The following is a 26,859-nucleotide window of genomic DNA, read 5'->3' on the forward strand; positions in this document are numbered from 1 at the left end:
GACATTTGGACATATTCCCTTCCCTACCAGCTTGCCCTCTATCCCCATCCATTCCTATTCTTCCCCATTATCACTTGTAGATTTGCTGTATTAGTTTCATTTTGCTACATTGGCACTTGCCTCTGTGGTGCACTGTAAGCCCCATTGAGCCTGACATTGTTGGGAAACTGTGGGGTACAAATTAGATAATAAATAAAATAAATACAAAGGTCACAGAACAGAAAGAAAGAATGAATGAAAGAAAGATTCATAGCTATAGAGAATTAGTTTCTATCAAGGGGGAGGGGGAAGAGTACCCCCCTGGAAATAGACTGTGGCAAGGACATGAAACTCTCCTGTCATTCTGACTATTTCAGAGTTTGTCTGCAGCGTGGTTTTATTAGGCTTTGGTGAGCATCCATCTCTCCCCTACCCTGGACCAATCATAGGTGTTGCATATGTGCTGGAAACTTGCAATTGGTCTTTGCAATACCTTTTCTCAGTAACTCACTTTTGTAACAGGATATACCAGTTATCTGAGTTGCCTTAGCAACATTTCCACCATCAGAGCATGTGACCAGCCAGAAATTCCTTCATGAGGCTAGCCAGAAATTCCTTCATGTGGCTGATAGGAAAAGAGAGATGGGGGATGGGAAATGGTGCAGTATACCTGAAGTAAAACTTTATAGGACAATCTCTCTCCATGTCCACCATCCATCTTCCATTTTTGTATCCCTATCGTCCCATTTCTGTGTCGCTATCATCCCTCACATTCAGCCATCTCCCTTTTGTGTCCCCATACTTCCCTGTCCAATATCTCCCCTGTGCTTATATCCCCCATATCCATCATCACCTCTTTATATCCCTATCCTCTCTCCCTGTGTTGAACATCTACCCTCTGTGTCTGGCATTGCTCCTGTGTGTCCATATACCATCCCCACACTGCATCTCCCCTTTGTGTCCCTGTTCCACTGCCATGCATATCATTTCTCCTGTTACCTCCCTGTGTCCAGCTTTTCCCCTCTCTTCCTCTTCCAAACCAATATGTCTCTTTCCTTTCCAAACCAAACCAGCTTCTCTCCTTCTCTTCCCCACCCATTCCAGCATCTGGTTCACCTGCCAGCCCTCTTTCTCTTTCTCCTTCCCACTGCGGGTTCAGTATTTGACTCCCTCTTCCTTCTTCACCTTGCTCTGGCATCTCTTTCCCTTCTCTGTAGAGTCCCTCCTCTCATGGGTCCAGTCAGAACTTCTTTCCTTTCCTCCAAGCCCCATTCCTCCTTTCATGGGTCCAGTCAGAACTTCTTTCCTTTCAATCCAACCCCCTCCTCCCATGGGTCCAGTCCCCCTCTCTCCTTTCCCTTCATCCCCCCTCGTCCCATGGATCCATCCAGCCCCCCTCCTCCTCCATGGGACCAGCCAGCACTTTTCTCCCGACCCTCCACCCCGAGGAGGTTTTGGTGTCACTTCTACTTTCCTGCAGCCTGCTGGCAGCGGTTCACACAGGCTGGCTCCATGGCCTTCCTCCTGCCAAGTCCCGCTCTCTCTATTGCAACTTCCTGTTTTACGAATACATCCGAGGGTACTCAAAGGACTCAAGTATGAAATTGCTGATCTGCTGTTAGTAATATGTAACCTGTCGTTAAAATCGTCTTTAGTACCTAAGATTGGAGGGTGGCCAATGTGATGCTGATTTTTAAAAAGGGGTCTGGGGTGATCCGGGAAATTACTTACCGGTAAACCTGAAATCAATGCCAGGCAAAACAGTGGAAACCATTATAAAGAATAAAATTACAGAACATATAGACAAACATGGTTTAATGGGCTAGAGTCAGCATGGATTCAGCTAGGAACTTTTGCCTTACCAATCTGCTTCATTTCTTTGAAGGCATGAATAAACATGTGGATAAAGGTGAGCTGGTTGATGTAGTGTATCTAGATTTTCAGAAAGCTTTTGATATAGTTCCTTATGAGAGACTACTGAGAAAATTAAAAAGTCATAGGATAGGAGGCAATGTTCTGGTGTGGATTAGGAATTGGTTATTGGACAGAAAACAGAGGGTAGGGTTAAATGGCCATTTCTCTCAATGGAGGATGGTGAACAGTGGAGTGCCGCAGGGATTGGTACTGGGACCGGAACTATTTAACATATTTATAACAATATGGAAATCGGAACAATGAGAGAGGTGATTCAACTTAGATGACACAAAACTATTCAAGGTCATTAAAACACATGCAGCCTGTGAAATATTGCAGGAAGACCTTAGGAAATTGGAAGTCTGGGCATCCAAATGGCAGATAAAATTTAATGTGGACAAATGAAAGGTGACATACATTGGAAAGAATAATCTGAATCATAGTTACATGATGCTAGAGTCCACCTTAGGGGTCAGTACTCAAGAAAAAGAAAACATCTAGGTGTCAATGTAGATAATACGCTGAGATCTTCTGCTCAATGTGCCGGGGCAGCCGAAAAAGCAAACAGGATGCTAGGAATTATTAGAAAAGGGATGGTGAATAAGACCGAAAACACTATAATGCCTCTGTATTGCTCCTTGGTGCAACTACACCTTGAGTATAATACAAAGACTACGGGACACTCAAGGAAGTTACATGGAAATACTTTTAAAACAAATAGGTGGAAATATTTTTTCACTCAATGAATAGTTAAGCTCTGGAACTCTTTGCTGGAGGATATCTGTGTTTAAAAAAAAGGTTTGGGCAAGCTCCTGGAAGAAAGGTCCATAGTCTGCTATTGAGACAGACATGGGGAAGCAACTGCTTGCCCTGGGATTTGTAACATGAAATGTTGCCACGATTTGGGTTTCTGCCAGGTACTTGTGACCTAGCTTGGCCACTGTTGGAAACAGGATACTGGGCTAGATGGACCACTGGTCTGATTCAGTATGGCTACTTTATGATGTTCAACAGGAAGCTGCTGTAGAGGGGGCAGGAGGTAGCCACAGTTCTGGCCTGTGTGAATCGCTGCCAGCTGGCTGCAGGAAAGTAAGTGAGTCCAATACCTCCTTGAGTAACACCCATGGAGAGGAGATAATTTCAATGGTACAAATGGCCTTAGCATACAGGACAGACTAACATAGGGCCCGCTAAGGCCATTTAGTCACCTCAGTTTAGTAAAAAGAACCCCTTAGTGTGGTGAAAAACATACTTAAAATTTTGCTGGAGTTTATATTTTCACAAGACTAGTTATGGCTAATAGGCCAAAATCTGTTAAAGATTTGCCATTTAAAAATGGAAATTACCATGAAAATTCTAGTTCTATTCTGTTCAGTATTGTATTTTATTTATTTCTTTATTTAATTACCAATCCAACTCTGTCTGCTTTGGATAGTGAACTAAGAATTACTGAAAACAGAAGGAAACTCAATAGATGAATCAGTGCTGGGATTTATGTTGTTCTTCAAACTGCTGAAGTGCTGAATGTTTTATGTATCTTTTGTTATTTAGAACCTTTCCTGGAGATACACGTGACTAACTAGCATTATTGTTTATTTACTTGAGCAATGCATCCCTAAGGACTCCTTTCTTAACATTATCTTTGTCAAGTTTTTCTTTTTTTGTATTATGAAGCAGCAAAGATTGTGATACATAGAATCTAATTCATATCTTTATGTATTTGGAAATAAAGCATTAAAGCATCACAAATTTGGAAATTTTAAAGTAATATTACAATATTAATTGCATAACATACTTGGAAGCATGACCATCACACCCAGACAAATCAAACACACCAAGACATCTTTGAATTTCAATAGGTCACAAGTAATCTACTGAAAAGCTCTAATCACACTACAAATTGTTCTTGTTCTTTAAAATAGCAAATGACTTTTCTTTTCATTTTTAGTTATCATAACAGTTGAAAGTTTTCTTGTGAACTGGACCTCGGGCTTACCAGATGATTCAGATCCTCTTAGTACAGTTTTAATGTGTTCCTTCAGTAGTAAAGGCCACACTGACCCCAGGCCTCCACTTTTCAGCTTACTAGTTGAAAAAAAATGCATCATTTTCAATTGGTATTATATACATAGTGGGAAAGGATGCAGTCCTCACAATCTATTGTTGCCTGATGCAGGGGCAGCGGAATGCCTTTCTGTTTGAGGGGGCCAAGCTCCACCCCCAACCACACCCTACTCCCAACTCCAGCATCTCCCCTTCCCTTTTCTACCATCCCATAGTCCCTCCCCCATGGTGTCCAACATCCTTCCCTACCTCTGAATCCCCCACAATGGTGGCCTCTGCTTCTGCTCAGTGCCCCGCCCCCGTAGTGTCCAGCATGTCTTTCCTTCCCTTTCTGTCAAACCCCTCCCACCCCTCATATTTCTCTTCTCTCTTCTCCTTCCCCTTGGGTCTGCAGCATTTCTCTCCTTCCCTCCCCCCCCCCCCCCCACACACTTCAGGCTGAGAAACAGGGAAGCCAGAGTTCAAATCCCACTGCTTCTCCTTGAGATCTTGGACAAGTCGCTTAACCCTCCAAAACTTAAATTGTAAAACAAGAAAATACCTATTATACCTACCTGTTGCCTTGAGCTATTACTAAGAAAGGTGTGATCTAAATCCAAATCCAAAATCTACCAGGCACATTGTGAACTAATACAAAACACCACAAATGTCACCCAGGGCCTACAGAGAAATCTTATCATAATAGCAGTTACTTCCATGAGTCACACAAGGACCAGCCTAGGAAGAGATAGCACCATAAGCACTGCAGTGTACGCTATAAAATCAGTAAATCTATTAGAAAACTAAATAAGCAAATTAGTACAGACTGATCCTGCACAGTCAATGCTAACAGAAAACCATGTATCTTTCACATACACAGAACACAAGCAGAAGAAACCACAGTGTAGAAGAAACCACAAATTAAAAACAGAAATATGTAGACAAAAATCTAAACTCCCAACAAGTCAAAGTGCAACATCAGAAGAGAGAAGTGATGCATGTCCCCTTATACTAATGCAAAATATAAACATAGGAAATGCAAATTTCAAAATCTGACTGCGCCGCAGAGGGAATATTTAATCTGTGTGGTACCATGGTATGTGTGGCTCCCCCCGTTCTGATGCTTATGGCTGAACGACAGGATGATCTTTGCCTAGTAATGCACTGCACATGAGAGTGGCTCTACAATAGTGGTTCTCAAATCTGTCCTGGGGGACCACCAGCCAGTCAGGTTTTCAGGATATGCCTAACAAATATGCACGAGACAGATTTGCATGCCTGTCACCTCCATTATATGCAAGTCTCTCATATTTTTAGGAAACATCCTGAAAACCCAACTGGCTGGTGGTTCCCCCAGAACAGGTTTGTGAACCACTGCTCCAAGATACATACTATAAAAGTATTCTCTTACCACTTATACTGAGTCAATGCATTAAAAATATCCTCCAACAACACAGGCAGATTCTTACATAGAGATCAGCACCCAAAACATACCTTCTGAAACGTGTGCTTTGAAACTGGCTGCCGATAGTTCATACAGTCCATTCTTAGGCTCAGTAGTTTGAGGAAGTTCCTGGTCAGGTTCTGGCTGCTATGGAAAAAAAAGAGTGAAAAAGCTCAACTTCATATTGTCTTGTGAGAGCGGTTTGCCAGTGCAGCAATTCATAAGTATTGCCATACTGGGACAGACCAATGGTCCATCAAGCCCAGAATCCTGTTTCCAACAGTGGCCAATCCAGGTCACAAATACCTGGCAAGATCCCCCCAAAAAGTACAAAACAATTTATGCTGCTTATCCCAGAAATAGTGGATTTTCCCCAAGTCCAATTTAATAATGGTATATGGACTTTTCCTTTAGGAAGCTGTCCAAACCTTTTTTAAACTCTGCTAAGCTAACTGCCTTTACCACATTCTCTGGTAACGAATTCCAGAGTTGAATTTCACATTGAGTGAAGAAACATTTTCTCCGATTCGTTTTAAATTTACTCCTTTGTAGCTTCATCGTATGACCCCTAGTCCTAGTATTTTTGGAAAGCGTCAACAGACGCTGCACGTCTACCCGTTCCACTCCACTCATTATTTTATAGACCTTTAATATGTATAACAGATATTAAGTATTCTAAGGTAAGACATAAATGGGCTTATTTGCTAAGCTGCACTAGCTAATAAAGTGGCAGCTATGCTAACTGCAGAATTAACTGTTAATGTGTATTATCTACTGTGTTAACAGCTAATTCAGATGAACCAAACACAGTGAGGAGATGGCAACACTTTGTAAGACAAAATTGTCTTTATTTCAACCAGCATAAGCAGAACCAAACTGATGACCTGACACGGCCATATTTCGGCAAGAAATATACCTGCATCAGGGGTTTCATCACAGATTGTAGGTACACAAGGCAGCGTTTACACTTGAAAAGTGCTGTAAAGACTGTCTCTCAAATCAAATCGCGGCGACTGAAGAAATGCGAAAGGCTATGGCAGACTGCAGGAACAATGCGGTCTAAAGACAGTCTTCCAGAACCTTTCACATTTCTTCAATTGCTCACCACTATTTGATTTGAGGGTGTTTCCATCTCCTCACTGTGACTGGTTCATCTGATCTCTTCTGTGAGGTTTTGGTCCTTCGTTTTTGTTGCTTCATCTCAACAGCTAATGCAGACCAGGATGAAAAATGGGAAGGACTGTGTCCTATTGCTAACGCAGAGATAATTATTACACATTAATAACATGGCACAGTTAATGTTGCTTGAATAAATGCAGCTAACTCCATTGTGTTATCTGCAATGTGATTAATGCTTGGAAACTGTCTCAGGTTTAAATGAATAGGAACTACTGGGAATGCCACAGTTAACACTGAGTTTTTGCAGTTTATGCACATTAATTTTGGAAACTGACAAGCAGCAACTGCAAAACCTTACTGCGCTTCAGTACATACAGACCACACTTCAGTAAGCATCTAAGTTTCTCTTTGATCTCTCACCTGTGTTCCTGCCTTTAACTTGTATGAACACATTGTACTAAATAAAAGTATGTGGCAGTGTGGGAGCAAAAGGCCTGCGTAAAACACTATATGAAGCACTATCAGGCTTATTTTCGAAAGAGAAGGGCGCCCACTTTTCGACACAAATTGGGAGATGGGTGTCTTTCTCTCAGGGTCGCCCAAATTGGCATAATCGAAAGCCGATTTTGGGCGTCCCCAACTGCTTCTCGTCGCGGGGATGACCAAAGTTCCCAGGGGCGTGTCGGAGGCGTAACAAAGGCGGGACTGGGGTGTGCCTAACAGATGGGCGTCCTCGAGCGACAATGGAAAAAAGAAGGGTGTCCCTGACAAGCACTTGGCTGACTTTACTTGGTCCATTTTTTTCTTTCGACCAAGTCTCAAAAAGGTGCCCGAACTGACCAGATGACCACCAGAGGGAATCAAGGATTACCTCCCCTGACTCCCCCAGTGGTGACTAACCACCTCCCACCCTGAAAAAAACAAAACTTTAAAAACTTTTTTTGCCAGCCTCAAATATCATACTCAGCTCCATCGCAACACTATGCAGGTCCCTGGGGGGGAAGGTTGTGTGTCAGCGGAGGCATAGCAAAGTCGTAGACGTCCTTCTTTCAAACATTTTGGACATCTTGCACTGCCCCCCCCACAAGGACAGCCAAATTTCAAGGGAGTGGAGTGGAGGAGTGGCCTAGAGGTTAGAGCACTGGTCTTTCAATCCAGAGGTGGCCAGTTCAAATCCCACTGCTGCTACTTATGATCCAAAATCCAAATAAATAAATAAAGTGGGTGTCGGAAGCATAGCAAAGACATGGACGTCCTTCTCACAGTCCTCAACTGCCCTTCGCAGGGATGTAGGTATATCGAAGGCACCTAACACTTGGACGTCCTTCACCCATACTCAAAAAAGACATCCCTGACGAGCACTTGGACGTTTTCACCTGGACTTCTGTTTTTTTAAGGTTGTAGACAGCAATTTATTTAAGGTTGTAGATGCCTATTATACACACAGCTTGTCTGCGTGTATGAAGCCGTCTTTGGCATGCGCAGAGCAGCCACGCATAACGCTGGGCTGCTCTGCACTGGCTTCCCCTCCTTAGGAAGGAAATCGTGTGCAAATGAGCTAACAGTGAGCAGCTCATTTGCATGCGATTTCTTTCATGCTTGCCAGTTCCTTTCCGAATCGCTAAGGGATCGGTAAGGGAAGGGCTTTTTCCGTTCAGTTAGTGCATCAGTTAGTCCACTGCAGTGCCCCCTAGGGTGCCAGGCTGGTGTTCTGACATGTCAAGGGGACCAGTGCACTACGAATGCTGGCTCCTCCCACGACCAAATGGCTTGGATTTGGTCGTTGTTGAGATGGGCGTCCTCAGTTTCCATTATAGCCAAAAACCGGGGTCGACCATCTCTAAAATCGACCGTCTCAACATTTAGGTCGACCATCTCTAAGGTTGATTGACCAAATGTTGAGATTTGGGCGTCCCCGACCGTATTATTGAAACTAAAGGTCGTTTTGATAATACGGGTTTCCCTGTCCCTTCGCGGGGACGTCCTGCGAGGACCCCCCCAGGAAAACTTGGGTGCCCCATTCAATTATGCCCTTCTATATGCTAACATGGCACTGTTCAGCACTTCCCACCTGAAATTTAAAATACAGACTTTAGCTAACTCCATCTATCACTGCTGAAGCCTGTTGCTAAGGCCTGTGAATGTATGTGTAGTCAGCAAAAAGCCTCACAATACAAACCTCATCAAGGACTGCCAGCCAGTTAGCCAAGGACTCCTGGAAATCCCCTTGGTATAATAGCTGGAGCAGCAGAGTGACACAAGATGTTGTTACTAAATAATTTATTTATTACATTTGTACCCCACGCTTTCCCACATGCAGCAGGTTCAGTGCGGCTTACATAGTAAAAAGCATTACAGAGGACATGTAAGAAGAAATTTGTGAACCGAGATAAAAATAATGGCAACAGTGCCCAAGAACATATGAATTGGAATAGGGGCGGTAGACATTAAAGGAAATGATAGGTAAAAGGGAGAGAGATTGGGAGGGATATGGTGTAAAAAGATGGAGAAGATAAGATAGGAGATTGAAAATAAGGTCATAGGTGTAATTGGTGTCAGAGTCAGTGTCATTGTCAGAGCAGGAGTAGAGTGGGTGGGCTGGTAGCACTCTCCAGTCAGAATGGCTCTGTGCTAGCACAAATGTGATGTAATGATGTAATGCTTTAATTCTCCAAATCAGTATCGGAAAGTCCCAGGCCTATTGCTCTGGACTTAGTGACACCTTTGCACCCCAGAAAAGCACTTGTTTACCTGAAACACTGACCTCATGGTTAAAGTGCCCTTCACTGTGGTGCCAGTGGGACAATATTGTGGCCCCTAGAGCCACAGCATTTGGAGACAAACATGTTGTTGTGCATTGACAGCAAGGCCAAGAATGTACGTAAATCAACCTAGCTGCAGCTGGGCTCTTTCATTAAAAGAGGGACTGCAAGCTAGGATACGTAGTTGTTGTTGGATTCCATCCCAAGTGCGTCCCACCTCCGTGTCCGTCTAACCATCTGAGGAATACATTGACATCAGACATCTGCTGAAGGCCTATGTCATCTTCCAAGTTTGTATGTTTGCCATGTACCTTTTATCAACTACCCTTACTCACACCTCTCCTACTCCCTTCCCTCTTGCACATTCCCCTCCGCCTCATCTACCCTCCAAGTGCTCACTTACCCTTGCTCATACTTCTCCTACTCCCCTCATCCCTGCATTTCTACATTCCTATTTCTTTTATTACTCCGATAATACTCAACTTGTCTCTCCACCAATACTTTGTAATCCCAATTACTATGTAAGCCGCATTGAACCTGCTTTGAGTGGGAAAGCGCGGGGTACAAATGTAATAAATAAATAAAGATGTCACTGCAGTATTATTTTGACAGCTGCTTCAATAGGTTTATAAGTGTGAATAATGTATTTCATGATGAGATTAATAGACATTTGTTAGACATGGACCTGCACCATTTGAGAGTTTGAATATTCACTTTGAAAAATTCTTTAAAATGTTTTTCATAAACAGCTAGTTAGGAAGGGTGTTTTTTTAACCGAGGTCTTTCTCCCCCATAATTAAAGTGTGTGTGTCTGTTAAAGTCCACTGGTGGTTGGTGATTTGCTTTAGTTTGTGTACTTTTCATCCATCTTACCTATCTATACATCCCATCTTTGCTTATGCCCTATGCTGGCTATTAAAATGTTCTATTATGTATTGTGTTGACATTGTAAATAGTATACTATGCCATACTTTGTATTGTTATTTGAATATTTTTACTGCTAATTGTCTACTGCTTATGTTTGATTTATTCTTACTATACACCGCCTTGAGTGAATTCTTTCAATAAGGTGGTAAATAAATCCTAATAAATAAATACATTTTTTGGAACAGGTTAAGATGATCACATCAAGGTTCTCCCAAATGCAGAGCCTTTTGTAAAATATATGTAAAGACACCAGCAAATATACATGCATTCACTGGCCGATACAGCAGCAACAGTAATTTCATAAAATGTAACAAAAGAGGGGCATCGCTATGCAGATTTCATATATATCATACTGTTTCTAATAATTCCTCCCCTTGGTTCAGGGCCAGGAAACCTCTTAGTTTTAAGTCGTACATTCAAAATTTTCATTCCCCCAATAATTGCCCCCCCTCCCCCGAATTCTCAATAATCTGGCATTGCTCTCTGCCACCCTCCATCTCCTCTCACAATGAACAGATCTCTTTAATTCTTCTCAAGATCATGGGAGGGAGGGAGTGGAAAGCATGAAAAAGGATCTGAGGAAGCTAGAAGAATGGTCTAAGGTTTGGCAATTAAAATTCAATGCGAAGAAATGCAAAGTGATGCACTTAGGGAGTAGAAATCCAAGGGAGACGTATGTGTTAGGCGGGGAGAGTCTGATAGGCACGGACGGGGAGAGGGATCTTGGGGTGATAGTATCTGAGGACCTGAAGGCGACGAAACAGTGCGACAAGGCGGTGGCAGTATGTGTTAGGCGGGGAGAGTCTGATAGGTACTGAAGGGGAGAGGGATCTTGGTGTGATAGTATCTGAGGATCTGAAGGCGATGAAACAGTGTGACAAGGCGGTGGCTGTAGCGAGAAGGTTGCTAGGCTGTATAGAGAGAAGTGTGATCAACAGAAGAAAGGAAGTGATGATGCCCCTGTACAAGTCGTTGGTGAGGCCCCACCTGGAGTATTGTGTTCAGTTTTGGAGGCCGTACCTTGCGAAGGATGTTAAAAAAATGGAAGCGGTGCAAAGAAAAGCTACGAGAATGGTACGGGATTTGCGTTCCAAGACGTATGAGGAGAGACTTGCTGACCTGAACATGTATACCCTGGAGGAAAGGAGGAACAGGGGTGATATGATACAGACGTTCAAATATTTGAAAGGTATTAATCCGCAAACGAATCTTTTCCGGAGATGGGAAGGCGGTAGAACGAGAGGACATGAAATGAGGTTGAAGGGAGGCAGCCTCAGGAAAGATGTCAGGAAGTATTTTTTCACGGAGAGGGTGGTGGATGCTTGGAATGCCCTCCCGCGGGAGGTGGTGGAGATGAAAACGGTAACAGAATTCAAACATGCATGGGATATGCATAAAGGAATCCTGTGCAGAAGGAATGGATCCTCAGAAGCTTAGCCGAACTTGGGTGGGGGGAAGAGGGGTTGGTGGTTGGGAGGAGAGGATAGTGGAGGGCAGACTTACACGGTCTGTGCCAGAGCTGGTGATGGGAGGCGGAACTGGTGGTTGGGAGGCGCTGCGCAGACTTGTACGGTCTGTGCCCTAAATAAGGCAGGTACAAATCAAGGTAAGGTTTACACATATGTTTGTCTTGTTGGGCAGACTGGATGGACCGTGCAGGTCTTTTTCTGCCGTCATCTACTATGTTACTATGTAATGCATTCAAAGTTGACATGGGAATCACTGCAAGGCGCTATTCTATTAAGGGTTCTCATCCCGGAAATCCTTTATAGAACAGCACCGAGTGCAGATTTTCCCAGCACCTAGTTTTCAGCACCATTTACTGAATCCAGCCCTATATGTAAAAATATGGTAATCAATTTTTTCAAATGTAGTTTAAGATTGCACTATCCCTAATGGGCTCACAACCTAAGTTATATATTGTACCGGGGGCAAAGTGCTTGTAATAGAAATTGTAAACCGCATAGTCTCAGGGATCACTTGCAGTATATCGAGTGCTGAAAATAAATTTTAAAAATCAGCAAGTACCTTCCTTAGGTAGCAATGCTCATGATACATTTCAGGAGACTCAACCACACAGTCAGAAAGGGAAAGACGTGCCACTAGTACAGATGCCCTTGAGAATTGGAAGAATCAGGATGGGGACAATTAGAATACTTGCTAGAAAACAGAAATGGCCAAAGGACGAAGTACACCAAAGCAGGAGATGTAAAGAGAAATATCTTAAGAAGGGATTATAGAGAAAAAAAATCTGGCAGACATTAGGCAAAGAGCAACTCAGAAGGTGAAGTTTAGAAAAATATACTATAATAGTATATATTAAATTTGTACCTCTCAGGTTTACCTGACAATTGTCACTCAACATTTTAAAGCACTATCTTACAGAATGCAAAGTCCATGCATTTTGCATCCTGCCCAATTTACTTTCCCAAAACTTTGTAGACCCTATAAACAAGTGCTCTGTTGGCTGCAAAAACCAGGTCAGTACAACTGCAAGCTTAAATGTACTCTATGTTTACACAATCAGGCTTTCACAATTCTGTCTACCATGTTTCTTGTACACAACAAACATGGTAGACAAACTATTAATGTTATTTTTTCCTCTGAAGAGTATCTTTCAAGTTAGAGATGCCATTTTACTCTAAAGAGAAAACTGTATTATATCATACTCTGCTATTCTGACACAAGAAAAGATGAGAAATTATGGGTCGCCAGTTAATTACCAGTCCCATCTCCCAACATATGTTTCTTTTGGCTAAGGTCCCAGTTCATTGTCAGCACTAGACTTCATTACTATGAGAAGGATGAAAGCGACTTTTATTTAAGAAGACACGGCAACACCTCTAGGAGCAGCCTGGCAATGGCAATCAGGAAGGAAAAGTTTCCTGTATACTTACAGCTGGTTCCTCAGTCACAGTTTGCAGCATCCAGTTTTCTAACGCCTGCAAATCCCTAGGTCCCTGGTACTTCACAGCGTCTTTCCCTGGTTTAAACAACTTCAAGCTGAAAGATAACAATGCAACAGTAGTGGGTTAGTCATTTACGGGAAGATTCTATGTACGACACCTACAAAATTGGCGTGGAAACCAATGCCAACTAAGTGTATTCGATAAGCGGCACTTAGATTTAGCCGCGGCATATAGAATATGCTTAGTTGATATCTTAGCACCTAAATCTACGCGCCTCCATTTACACCAATGAGAATGTGGCATAAATCCCGACACGTAGATTTAGGCATACTGGGCCATATTCTATAGATACGAGTGTAAATTTCAGAACGCCAATAACCACATCCCTTTTGCCTACGAATGTTAAGAAGTTAGGCACATTACATTACAGAATGCGCTTAGAGAGTTGTGCGTCTAAATTCTAATTATTGCCAATTGGTGCTCATTATTGCTTCTTAAGAATTGCTATCAACGCTGATTAGCATGTTAAGCCAATAAAGTTACACGGGTTGTTATAGAATACGCTTGGATTTCGGCACATATTCGGGGGTTAGGAGCTTACTTTTTAGCTGCTTGCACACACAAGGCATTGATTTAGCAGCATCATTTAGAAGCAAAAAAAAATAAATCTGTTAAGTCTCAATGAATAGGAGACATGTTCTTCTTATAAAATATTCAGAGGCAGTTACAATCCAAGAGGGCTACCAATCTGCATTACTGACAGAAATGTTTTAAACCGTTTCACCATTCACTAAGAAAACTGCAGCAGGTCACCCCACCAAACATCTGGAAAACTTGCTCATTTAGTTGATTCAAAGGGAAAAACAATAGACTGATAGATTCTATCACTGTTCAGAGCCTGGAATATTTTCCCCATTAAATGTAATGTTCTTGGAAAACATTGGATTGAGTACAGGAAACTTAAAAAGGTGATGGATACATACAACGTTTTTTAACCGGAGCTGATGGAGGTAAAATGGTATTGGAAATCAAGAAAGCAAGGGAGAAACACAAACGATCCGTACCTATGCAGTGACAAAATAAAGTTAGAAATTAAAAAGTCTGCAATACAAGAATCGGAAAATGAGGAACACATCTAGTCTTTATTTCGTATTCTATGTATATCTTTAACTACGTGTGCCTGTACTAAATCATTTTTGAAGTACAACGTATCTTCATAAATTTTTATTTGGAACACTGACACCACCATTACTACTAAAATAACCATTAAACTTCAATATTGACCCCTCCAAAAGGACACCACCTTGAAGTGGTGGCGGGGCTCATGTGTTTCAATGACTCAGAGGGCTATGCTGTAGGGTCACCCACATGACAGGCCTCTAAGGAGAAACCAGGCAAAGTGTGTACCAAACCTACAGGAGTCAAGATGGTGTTTGAGGCAGAAGTGCTATGAGTCAGCTCCTGTGTTGGCATCTGTTTTAAGCCATTTTCTTCCCATTTGTTCTGGTTACAAAGGGAAAGAAGAGAGCTCAGATATGTACCTAACCGTGAATGCAAAGTTCTGTTCTTGAGCTGGAAAGATACATAATGGAATGGCCTTTTGTTAAGTAAAAGAAGGTCTGAAACTGACCAGTATTTATGATAGACTAGTAAAAGAGGCCCGTTTCTGAGCAAATGAAACGGGCGCTAGCAAGGTTTTCGTCGGCAACACCCCCCCTGCCAACCCCTTCGTTGTTGTGGCATTGCTCCGCCCTCAACATCATGATGTTTGACGCGAGGGCGGGGCCCGTAGCGATTTCCCCCCCCCCCCGCCTCCCTCCCTGCCAACCCCTTGGTTGTTCTGCCATAGCTCCGCCCTCGAGGGCGGGGCCCGGAGCGAGCAATTTTGGTGGCTTCACCACCACGAACCTTCAAACCTTTTTGAAGGAAGTCAGGGCTTGGCTTCACTGATGTCACTGTCTTCAGAACGTTGAGGGTGAGTTTTATATATATATATATATATATATATATATATATATATATATGTCTTCTTATGGAAAAGTAAATCATATGCTATGTTTACCTGAAGTAAACAGGTTATAAATGTTAGGTTATTATTAAATGTAGTTGAGAAATACTATTTAATAGGCGTTTGCCATTGTACTGGCTTTTAGCATATTTGCTTAGATTAAGTTCAGCATTCTAAAAGAGATGCCTTACTGATGCTATAGATATCTGTGCAGATGGATCAATTATCTCATCCGCAGTTGAGGGTATAAATGTGAGCATTTGTGCTGCCGAACTTCAGGTCCAGTTTTACTGATTTCTACAGGAAATACTGTCTAGAATTGAAACAGTTCAGCTTGAACACAAATTATTTTCCTAAATATTAAATTATACACACACACACAATGTATTATATATGTGAATGCGGGGGGGGGGGGGGAGGATGTATACATATATATAATTTTGAGCTGTTTGTCACAACAGAAGATAAAGAAGGGAGAACAAGTGAATTGAGGTTAAGAAATAACATTAGCTTGTCTTCATCTGCCACCTAGGGTACTTAGGGGCCCTTTTACTAAGGTGCGCTAAACCCTAATGTGGGTTTAGAGTGCCAAAAAAATGCTGTAATTTACCTGTTGCACGCAGCAATCACACAGTAGTAATTTTTTCTATTTATTATTAGGAGAGGGTGTGGCATGGGCAGGGAAAGGGCAGAAAGCGGACAAGGAAATGCTAAATCAGCTAGTGTGCCGATATTACCATGCGCTAACTGGTTAATGGAAACTTAACATGGGAGCCCACAATGCTTCCTAAATAGGAGATGGTAAGGGCTCCTGCACTAAATTTTTTTCAGTGTCTTGTGTACTAATGCCAATATTAGCAAACAGCAAGAAAAAGCAAAAGGAAAAAGGCTGAATTTACGGCTATACTAGAAATGGGCTTGGTGTGCGGGAAAGTCCTGAATTAGGATATGCCAAGCCCATTCACTAGTGCTGCTTAGTAAAAAGGCATGCTAGACAATAAAATATTATGATTAAACCTCTGTTTAAAAGGGAGAATAGATATATACACAATTGCCAAAACAAATGAGAAATTTTCAAAAGTAAAAAAACAAAACAAAAAAAAACCCTACCAGTGAATCTTTTTTTTCTTTTTTTAACTTACGTGGGATATCCTCTAACCCCTTGATCAGAACATGTAATAGCATCTGCTGTGCAATCCACTTTAGCAACATAGACCGGAGGCTCTTTCATGTAGTTGAATTTATCTCCCAGTTCATTCCAAGTTGGCTGCAGTCGCTGGCAATGCCCACACCTGTGAAGAAGCACACATGCATTAAAAATATTTATATTGAGTTCATCCAAATCTACTGCTCAAGGCAGTAACCATAGAAGTGCAAAACCAAAATGAAGTACATAATAAAATAATATAAAATCCAGTACATTACAGAGTAATATAAAAAATTATATTAAATAAAATCTAATATAGGGGTATGTTTGCTAAGGTGCATTATCGACGCGTTAGCGTTTTTAATGCGCATTAATAGTCGACGCACGTTAAACGCTAATGCACCCATAGGAATGTATAGGCGCATTTAGTGCCCTATAAACGTCTTCACAACCTTGTACATTTTCCACATTCTGTTTAAAATATACAATTGAAAATCTATAAAAGTAGGCATTTGTTTCACTGATCTACACAATAAACTCTTAACTTTCAGTGTGAAAGAACAATTACAGAATAATCAGAAAGTAATTAAGAATATAAAACCCAAACATCTTGACTGCAAAAAGTCTTAACGTCCCTTTGTCATAGCAAGCAGGTTAGCCATTTCCAAATTTTAGCTTAACAAGAACCTTGAAAAGAGCCCACCTGGGCCCATAGTTGTTGAGCCGACTTGAATATCCCTGAAGAATTTTTATTTGCAAGATTTATAGCATGTGTATTAGGAAACTAACTAGACGGGTTACACACTTGGAAATGTCACATAAAACACAGCGATAACGAAACCAAGCATAACTCATTGAGGGCAACAAGGCAAGAACACGGGAGAGGTACAGACACAAAATGATGGGGACTGCATAGCACACTAATAATTTACCAAAGACATTTGGCTGCAGACAAAAGGGAGGGATAAACAGGCAGTCAGGAGAAGTCAGTCAACCAACAGTCATTGGTTAATGGAATAGTCCATATATAAAAAGTAAAAACCATGCATATCTACTGGAAGCATGTTCCAAAGGGAAGGGAAGGGGCAGACACCAAAAGCAGAAGAGTGGAGTATCTAGTTGTGCTTGGTAAAAGATGGTATGACCATGCAATGGGCAGGGATCGAGATGGTTGACATTGAGTTATTAGGGAAGATAGACAGAAAGGGAGGCCTTCGTAGTAAGCTTCATGAGTAAGGATGCTGGAAATCTAGTGTTTTGAAAATAAAGGAGCCCCATGACAAAATTAATCTACAATGCACATAAATTTAAAGAGTTTATTGTTTATTAAAATGTGTTATACTGTTTCTAATTAAGACAAATCAAAATGGTTTACAATCAATTCTCAAACATGGAAAGGAATGTCATAATTTGATAGAAAAGAACACTCAAACCAGAGACATGCACGCAAAAACAGAACAAAGCCTTCAGCATCCATCAGTTCTTCGTTTAAAAATCAAAAGCCAATTGAAAAAATAAGTCTTCAAAGAGCCTCTGAAAAGAGCATAAGACTTCTCAAGACGCCGATGCTGAGGGAGAGAATTCCATAAAGCAGGTGAAAGGAAAAAGAAGGCTGTAGACCGTGTGGATTCACATTAAACATCTCGCCTTGTGAGGTGGGAGACGAGTCTGTTATCAGAGACAGAGGGTACGCGATGGAGTGTACAGTGTGATCAGCGATGTTCAATAAGATGGGGTGGCTGTGTAGAGAACCTTATGAGTTAGGTTAAGGATCTTGAATTTGACTCTGTATTCAATAGGTAGCCAGTTGAGACACTTCAAAAGAGGAGAGGCATGATTGTAGTGTTTCGCTTGGCAGATTGAAGAGTCCGTAAACGTTTGAGATTGAATTTGGTAATGCCTGCATAGACAACATTACCATAGTTGCATCACGAGCTCATGTAAGTGTAAACTAGAGACCAGAGCAACGGAATCCAGAATATTACACACTGATCTTAACCATTTTATAACCTGTGAGATCTGAGGACCAAAAGAGAGGGCTGAGTCAATGATGACACCCAAGTACTTAAATGAGGTAACAGTGGAAATTTGTCTATTGAAGAGAATAAGCACAAGTGGGGGGAGGGGGGGGGGAGAGAGAAGAGGGTGGTGTGGCATGAGAGAACCGGTAATCCAGCTGTCTTTTTAGGAGTCCAGACAAGATGATGTTCCTGAAGCCAAACACCAACTTCCTGTAGACAACTTTGGAGGGGTTGAAGGTTAATGGACCACGGATTGGTTAAAAAAACTAAAAGAAAGTCATCGGCATAGGAATAGGCACTAATGCCGACGGTCTGGATTAAAAAAGCTAATGGGCTGACAAAAAGGTTAAAAAGTGAAGGAGATAAAACAGATCCCTGAGGTACTCCATAAGACAGAGCATGCGAAGATGAGGTGGATGAGAGTTATTATAAAAGACCAATGCCCTAAGAAGGAAGAAAACCATTTATGAATCATTTGTGAAATGCTTAAAGAGGTCAGGCTCAGAAGAAGTAGATTATGATCAATGAGATCAAAGGAAGCAGAAAGATCTAATGAAATAATTACAATCTAGATGACAATGAAGTCCATTTAGGAGAGCTGTGACAGTTTCAGTACTGAAACCAGTTCTGAAACCCAATTGATGCGGGTGTAATGCCTTAACAGTCTCACTGTAGGACTGAAGTTGGCGTAAAACTATTGACTTTAGGATTTTTGACAGAAAAGAAAGATTTGACACTGGATGAAAATTGGGTTGTGAAGGATCCAAATAGATCCACAACTATTTTGGCAACAGTTATATGACAACGAATGGATGCCAACACCCGACCTCACACAATACCTAAATCAATGGGAGGACAGATGCAAACAATACTAAACGAAATAGCACCTCTAAAAACAAGAATATCAAAAAGACAAAACTCAATACCTTGGTACAATGACGAATTAAAAAAACTCAAAACACAAACCAGAAAACTAGAACAAGCATGGAAAAAGGCAAAATACAAAACCACACTCAATGCCTGGAAACAATTACACAGAAAATACAAATATGCAATTAGACAAACCAAACAGTCCTATTATAAAACCAAACTAGGACCAGACAACAAAGATCTCAAGAAATTATTTCAACTCGTAAATAAGCTATTAGACACCACCCCAGTCACCACATCCAACACAGACATTCCACATGCAGACAATTTGGCCACCTACTTCAAAGACAAAATTACAAAACTATGTAGCACCCTTCCTCTTCATAAGACCGATATCGAAAACTTCTTCGACAACCTGGACCTAACCCCGGGTGGATACCCAGCTGATCAAACCTGGTGAACATTCAATCCACTTACTACCGAATCAGTCTCACAAGCGACTCGCAGATTCGCCAAAAGCCACTGCAAACTGGACACTTGCCCCAGTCACCTACTTAAATGCGCCCCCAACCGATTCATAGAAGACCTTACATACTACCTTAACTTCATGCTACAAGGCCTCTTCCCCAAGAAACACAGCAATATCCTTCTTAACCCAATACCTAAAGATACTAAGAAAAAAAAATGACCTGACCAACTACCGGCCAGTTGCGTCCATCCCTCTAGTAGTAAAATTGATGGAGAGCTTGGTAACTAAACAGTTCACGGAATACTTGGACAAATTCTCAATACTTAACAATTCATAATCAGGATTCCGCTCCCACCAGAGTACTGAGTCTGTACTAGTTATGCTTCTGTCCAAATTTAAACAGGAAATAGACATAGGTAAAAGCATACTCCTCCTCCAATTCGACATGTCGAGCGCATTCGACATGGTTAACCACAATATATTACTGAGACTCCTTGACCACTTTGAGATTGCTGGAAATGTGCTTAACTGGATTAAGGGCTTTCTTACCACCAGAACCTACCAAGTAAAATCAAATTCAAATATATCACCACCGTGGAAAGCAACCTGCAGAGTACCCCAAGCATATAAGCACTTAAGCACCGCCATACTGGGAAAGACCAAGGGTCCATCAAGCCCAGCATCCTGTCTCCGACAGCGGCCAATCCAGGCTTGAAAAACCCGGCAACCCCCCCCCCCCCCCCCCCCCAAAAAAAAAAAAAAATTAAGAATGTTCAATGGACTTTTCCCTCAGAAATCTGTCCAAACCCCCTTTAAATTCCATAAGGCCAGCTGCTGTCACTACATTCTCCGGCAATGAGTTCCAGAGTCTAACTAAACGCTGAGTAATGAAAAACTTTCTCCTATTTGTTTTAAATCTACCATATTCTAGATTCATTTTGTGTCCCCTGGTTTTGTTGTTGTTTGAAACTGTAGACAATTGCTTCACATCTGTCCGCTCTACTCCGCTCATTATCTTGTAGACTTCTGTCATATCACCCCTCAGCCGCCTTTTCTCCAAGCTGAAGAGCCCTAACCTTCTCAGCCTTTCCTCATAGGGAAGTAGTTCCATTCCCTTTATCATTTTCGTCGCCCTTCTCTGCACCTTTTCTAATTCCTCTATATCTTTTCTGAGATATCACCATCACCACCAATACTCTTCAATATGATGATGATTCCATTGGCAAAGTCCTTGTCCAATCGAGGTCTAAACCCATTCATACATCCCCTTCAAACAGGACTTAACAGAAATAACTGACGAAATTAATGACGGCCTCAACATCATGGACTCATGGGCAAACTCATTCCAACTGAAACTGAACACTGAAAAAACACACTGCCTCATCATCTCATCACAACACAACAAATTCAAACCCACTACCATAACTACCCCAGGACACACGCTCCCTACCTCAGAAAGCCTAAAAATACATGGGGTCACACTTGATAGGAGCTTCACACTAGAGAGCCAAACAAACACAAAGAAAATGTTCCACGCAATGTGGAAACTCAAACGAATAAAACCTAAACTTTTCGGAACCTAATACAATTGATGGTCCTAAGCCATGCAGATTACTGTAACGGAATCTACACGGGTTGCAAAGCACAACTCACAAAAAAACTCCAGACTGCCAAAAATACAGCAGCCAGACTGATGTATGGTAAAACATGATTTGAAAGTGCCAAACCCTTACGAGAAAAGCTGCATTGGCTCCCAATCAAAGAACGGACTATCTTCAAAATCTGCACCTTGGTACACTAGGAGGCTCATTTTCAAAGTACTTAGCCTCCCAATGTTCCATAGAAACCTATGGAACTTAGCCTCCCAAAGTGCTTTGAAAATATGCCTCAAAATCATCTACAGCGTAGTAACAGCTTACATGATAGACCTAATTGATCTACCAACCAGAAACAGATCCAGATCATACCTAAACCTACATTATCCAAACTGTAAAAAACTAAAATACAAAACAACCCACGCATCCAACTTCTCCTACATAAGCGCACAACTATGGAACGGACTCCCAACCACAGTGAGAACAATCCATGACCACTTCAACTTTAGGAAATCACTCAAGACTCACCTATTCCAAAAAGCATATCCCAACGATCCAACATAAATCACAGCACCCAGCAACATATCATAACTGATGATCATACTGGACAATTTATAATCTTCACCTCTTTTGACCCTGCTACCTAACCCAACCTACCTCATACGATCACAATATCACACTGTATCTGTTATTAACCGAATTGGCAACAGCCTCTACGGTACTATGAAAGCCACATTGAGCCTGCAAATAGGTGGGAAAATGTGGGGTACAAATGTAACAAATAATAATAATAATAAAATGGGCTTTTTCAGTATTGGTTTGCCAAGGGCTCTTTTAAATGGTAAAGGAACATTATCAGAAGAAAGACTGTTAGCAATCATAAAATGGAGCAATGGCAGTAAACCTATGGAGGGTAGTTTAAGTCAGTTTGATGGAAGTGGGTTTAGTGAACAAAAAGTAGTATTCAATTCAGATAGCAGCGTGGAGAAAGATTCAATAGAAGGAATGTTAAAAGAATTCTAAGAAGCATACTGAACCTGCATGGGGACAAAAGTAAGGAAGGGTCAGGGGATACTTAATTATTAATGGGCAGTAGGAAGGCGGCATGAAGCTTCTCAACCTTGGATGTGAAATATGTTGCCAGAGTATCTGAGGACACATGAGGAACTGCGGTATGAGTGAAAGTGTGAATGACAACTTGTTAAAGATCAGGAAAAGTTGTTTAGTAGAGTCGGAAGCTTGATGGATTTGTTTAGAGAAATAGCTTCTTTTAGCTGCTCGCAATTGTGCTGTATAATACTGATAAGCCCGTTTGCTATGCTTAAGTGTATCATCTGATCTGTGCTTACGCCTAAGGCGCTCAGCCCTCCAAGCCTGGCTTCTACACAAATAGAGGGCAGCATGAAACCAAGCTTGTTGGTTAGAGGGAGGTTTCTGAACAAAAGTGAGGGGTGAAACACGGTCCAAGGTTTCTCGTGCAGACAAATTCCAGATAGATCTTACTCATCTAATGGGAGTTCTAGAAAATCAGAAGGCAGAGATTCATGAAAGGAAGGGAGAGAGGGTAACCGATGAAGCTCTCTCGACCAGAATCCAGTTGAGACAAACTGGTAGACGAAGAGTCAGAGAAATCTGAAGGCACAAACAATAGTGATCGCAGCAAGATATAGGCAAAGATTTCTATGAGTAGAAGCGTAAATGACACAATTATCCAGTCATGACCAGGTCTAAGGTATGTCCCATGAAATGGGTAGGGCCTGAGATATGCTGAGTTAAGTCTAAGTCAGCAAGGAGGAGAGAAAAATAGGCTAAATGGCGATGCGATGGATTATCCACGCGAGTGTTGAAATCACCTAAAATAAGATTTAAGAACCTCATTATAGCGCCAGCTAAAGATTGATAATTCTATCCCAATCCTCCGATTTCAGTGAAGAGCAGTAGAACGTGGACAGAAGGGTTAGTAGATGGAGCTCTGGAAAGGGCAGCCCATGGGATGAGATTTCCTTAATTTGAAAAGAAGATGAGTAAATCAAATCCAGACCACCTCCATGCCTACCAATGCAGGGCGAGTATAATACTTGAAAATCAGCAGGGAGACATTGTATTTCTATGGAAATAAATACTAGTGTCAATCTTCAAACTGTTATCGTATGAAGCAAACCTGAAGCAAAGGTCTAAAACTGCCAAAGAGCTGCCAAAAGAATTATTTAAAGGTATAGAGTGGACGCAGACTGTTTTCCTTGGGGCACCCTTATGTCCATCACTTTAAAGTAGAAACATTAGACATTGCTTTGATCAGATCATCCTTCCAAGTAAGTAGCCATGAGTTAAGGAAACTGTTGAAGGTGGTTACTTTGAGGCCTAAGATTATTTGTAAAGAATGGAGAAATGTGGTCTTACCTGCTAATTTGCTTTCCTTTAGTCCCTCCAGACTGGCACAGCAGGTGGAGACTGAGAACTTCTGAGTTTGCCTTTAACCCTGCCATGCAGTCCCAAGAAGCAAGGAGTTGAATAGTCAAGCAGAAGGAACAAGCTAGGGTTCCCTTTCAGGCACTACATCGTAGTACTGATTAAAGAACCACTGTGCGCTGCTGCTTCTCAACCATACCCCACTTGCACAAGGCTGAGCTCCAGAACAAGACACAGAGGCCGATCATCTTGTTCCTGAATAATGGAGAGAAGGGTGCCCAGGGAAATTATCCTGAACTTTTCTGTGACCAGGAATTTGTTCAGGGCCCTTAGGTCTTGGATAGGACAAGGCATTATGAGCCTAATCGCTCCTTTGATTCCTGTCATCTGAAGTATTTGACCTGGAAAGTTGTGTTTTTGGTGGCAATCACTTCAGCTTGCTAGACATCCAAACAGAACAACTGGCACTGCTCCACAGTGCCCTTAGCCAGCACCAGCAAAGCCCCGACTAAGGTGAAATGAAAAAACGACCATGGGAAGGAAAGTACACAGTACTACTCTTCCCATAGAGAACAGAAAAGGCTCCCTACAAGAAAGTACCTGCAATTCAGAAATGTGACATGCGGAAAAAAAACAGCCATGAGGAAAACTGTTTTCAAGGTAAGATCCTTCAAGGTACACTTCGACAGAGGCTCAAAGGGAGTCAACACAAGGACCATGATGAGATTAAGATCCCAAGAAGGAACTGGAGGCCTCACTGGGGGTCGGATCTCCATGAAGGAAATGGACAATGTCTCAATGGGAAGACAAGGCCTTGCCCTTAACCAAACCATGGAAACATGTCAAGAGCAGCAACCTGCACCTTGAAAGAAGACAGGGCCAAACCCTTATCCAAACTGTTCTGAAGAAACTCCACAATCTGGGGCACCGATAACTGCCAAAAATTAATCATGTGGTCTGAACATCAACCTTCAAAGACATGCCACACACAACAAACATAGGCCAAAGAAGTACAGCATTTCCTAGAATGCAACTAGAATATCCCTTCTTAGCTAAGCGTGCCCTTTCAAGAGTCAAGCCGTAAGAGAAAATGGAGCTGGCTCTGAAATTACTACCAGTTCCTGAACCAGCAGGCCCTCCAACCCCAGCAGATGAAGGGGACTGTATATTTTCGGACACACTAGATTGCCGTACCATAGTTTCAGAGGCCAATCCAGTGCCACCAACAGAATTGGACCTTTGTGAAGCTCGATTCTTTGAATGACTCTCCCCACGGAGAGAACATCTACAGAAGGACCTCTGAAGGCCACGACCTGGAAGTCCTTTCTGTGACTGAAGAACCAGGTGTCACGATTGTGGCCGTGACCCCTCTTTTGACTCACCTTATTCTGCTGGTCAGCTCATGAGCTGGCTTCTATCTGCATTGCTGTGTTTGTCCTGTGTGTTCCAAGCCTCACGTTGGTGTTCAGAGTGCAGGGTTTCTATTTCCTGTGTGTTCCAAGCCTCACTTCGGTGTTCAGTGTGTATTTCATGTTTCTGTCCTATAGGGTTTCCACTTCCTCTGTGTTTCAAGGCTCACTTTGGGTTCTGTGTATTTCCTCTCTCTGTCCTGTTTATAAGGAAGTGGTTGACTTTCATTCAGGGCCTTTGCAATGCCATAGGTCCCGAGGTTAGTCTGTGTGCAGTGTGCACTTCTGTTTAGATTTCTTGCATTGTTCTTGTCTGGGTGCCTGTGCGCACTTCTGCCTTTAGCCTTTGTTCTGTTGTTTGTCTGTGTGGGTTAGCTTTGTGTCCTGCCTGGTCTGCCTTGCTTGTTCTAGTCCTTTCTACCTTAGCTTCAGCCTTAGTTCTGTTTGTCTATGTGGGTCAGCTTTGGTTCTGTCCCTGCTTGTCTGTCTTTACCCTGGTAGTCTTTAAGCTCCAGTCCCCTCCCTGCTTGTCTCTGTCCTGTTTGTAGCCAAGCTTGTTCCTGAATCCAGTTCCAGTCCCATCAAGCCAAGCTTGTTCCTGAATCCGGTTCCAGTCCCGTCAAGCCAAGCTTGTTCCTGAATCCGGTTCCAGTCCCGTCAAGCCAGCTTGTTCCAGTATCCAGTTCCAGTCCAGCCAAGCCCGTCCAGCATTTGGTTCCAGTCCAGTCAAGCTTGTTCCAGTATCCGGTTCCAGTCCAGTCGAGCAAAGTCCGTTCCAGCATTTGGTTCCAGCCCAGTCAAGCCAAGCTTGTTCCAGTATCTGACTCTAGCCAAGCCAAGTGCATCCTGAATCCTGTCCAGTCTTGCTTGGGTGGGGTTTGCCTCCTGCTGCCGCTTGACGACAGTAGGCCAAGGGCTCACGTTGTTCCAGAGTTCGTGCCTGGTTGTTCAAAGCCTGGGATCGTGACACCAGGGAACTTTTGTACCGCAGTGCAATGCCATGAGGTCCATAATCGGGTACCCTCACTTGTGCATGAGATCAAAGGCCCTGCGCCTCAGACTCCACTTCCCCAGATCTAGCATTTATCGGCTCAGATCCCCCTGCACGTTTTTGACACCTGCCATGTGAGTGGCAGACAGATCCTCTAAACGACTTTCTGCCTAGGCCAGTAGACTCATGGTCCCCCCTTGACATCTAATGTAGGCCACTGCAATGACATTCTCCAAGAGGACCTGAATGGCCTTTCCCTGAAGCACAGCCAGAGAAACCGCTCCTGACTCCAGGTGGTTGATCAACCACTGAGCGTTTTCTAGTGACCTTGCACCTCCAGTCTCAGGCAATAAACTACCCAGCCCTGGAGATTGGCATCCTTTGTTATAACTATCCATGAGGGCAGATTCAAACTCCTGTCCCTTGAGAGGTGACCAGGCTGCAACCATCAAGCAAGGCTGCGGTGAGCCATGCCCCCAAGGGGAATTTGCACCTCCAGGAACTGAGTCTGCAGTGACCATCTCAAAAGAAGCGCTTACTGCAGAGGCCACATGCAAAAGGCCTGGCCCATTGCACCAGATCCAGGGACACGGCCATGGAGCCCAGAATCTGAAAATACCTAGCCTGGGGGCAACAGTATCTGAGTAATGCACAAATCTGTAACTAACTTCTGAATCCGGGCCACTGCAGTGTTGAACCAAACTCCCACAAGGGCCAGGGAAAAGGATGGATTGGTGTCCCGACCCCCATGAAAGGGCAAAGTGCACTGAAAACATCTACTGCACTGGGTGCCACCACCTCTGCCTGAACGATACTTTTGAACCTTTCAAAAACCTCAACCCG

General features: G+C 42.5%; 1 protein-coding gene across 1 annotated transcript in view; it reads right to left on the reverse strand.

The window, feature by feature from the left end:
* Window positions 1-26,859, reverse strand: part of TXNDC5 (thioredoxin domain containing 5) — an 88,597-nt gene that overhangs the window by 48,098 nt on the left and 13,640 nt on the right. Inside the window, exons 2-4 of the mRNA XM_030208958.1 lie at window positions 16,248-16,397; window positions 13,086-13,191; window positions 5,431-5,527 (exon numbers count right to left, since the gene is read on the reverse strand). Coding sequence (XP_030064818.1) covers window positions 5,431-5,527; window positions 13,086-13,191; window positions 16,248-16,397 — 353 coding nt within the window. The remainder of the gene's footprint in view (window positions 1-5,430; window positions 5,528-13,085; window positions 13,192-16,247; window positions 16,398-26,859) is intronic.

This window comes from Microcaecilia unicolor, chromosome 1, assembly GCF_901765095.1.
Source record: "Microcaecilia unicolor chromosome 1, aMicUni1.1, whole genome shotgun sequence".
Classification (NCBI taxonomy): domain Eukaryota; kingdom Metazoa; phylum Chordata; class Amphibia; order Gymnophiona; family Siphonopidae; genus Microcaecilia; species Microcaecilia unicolor.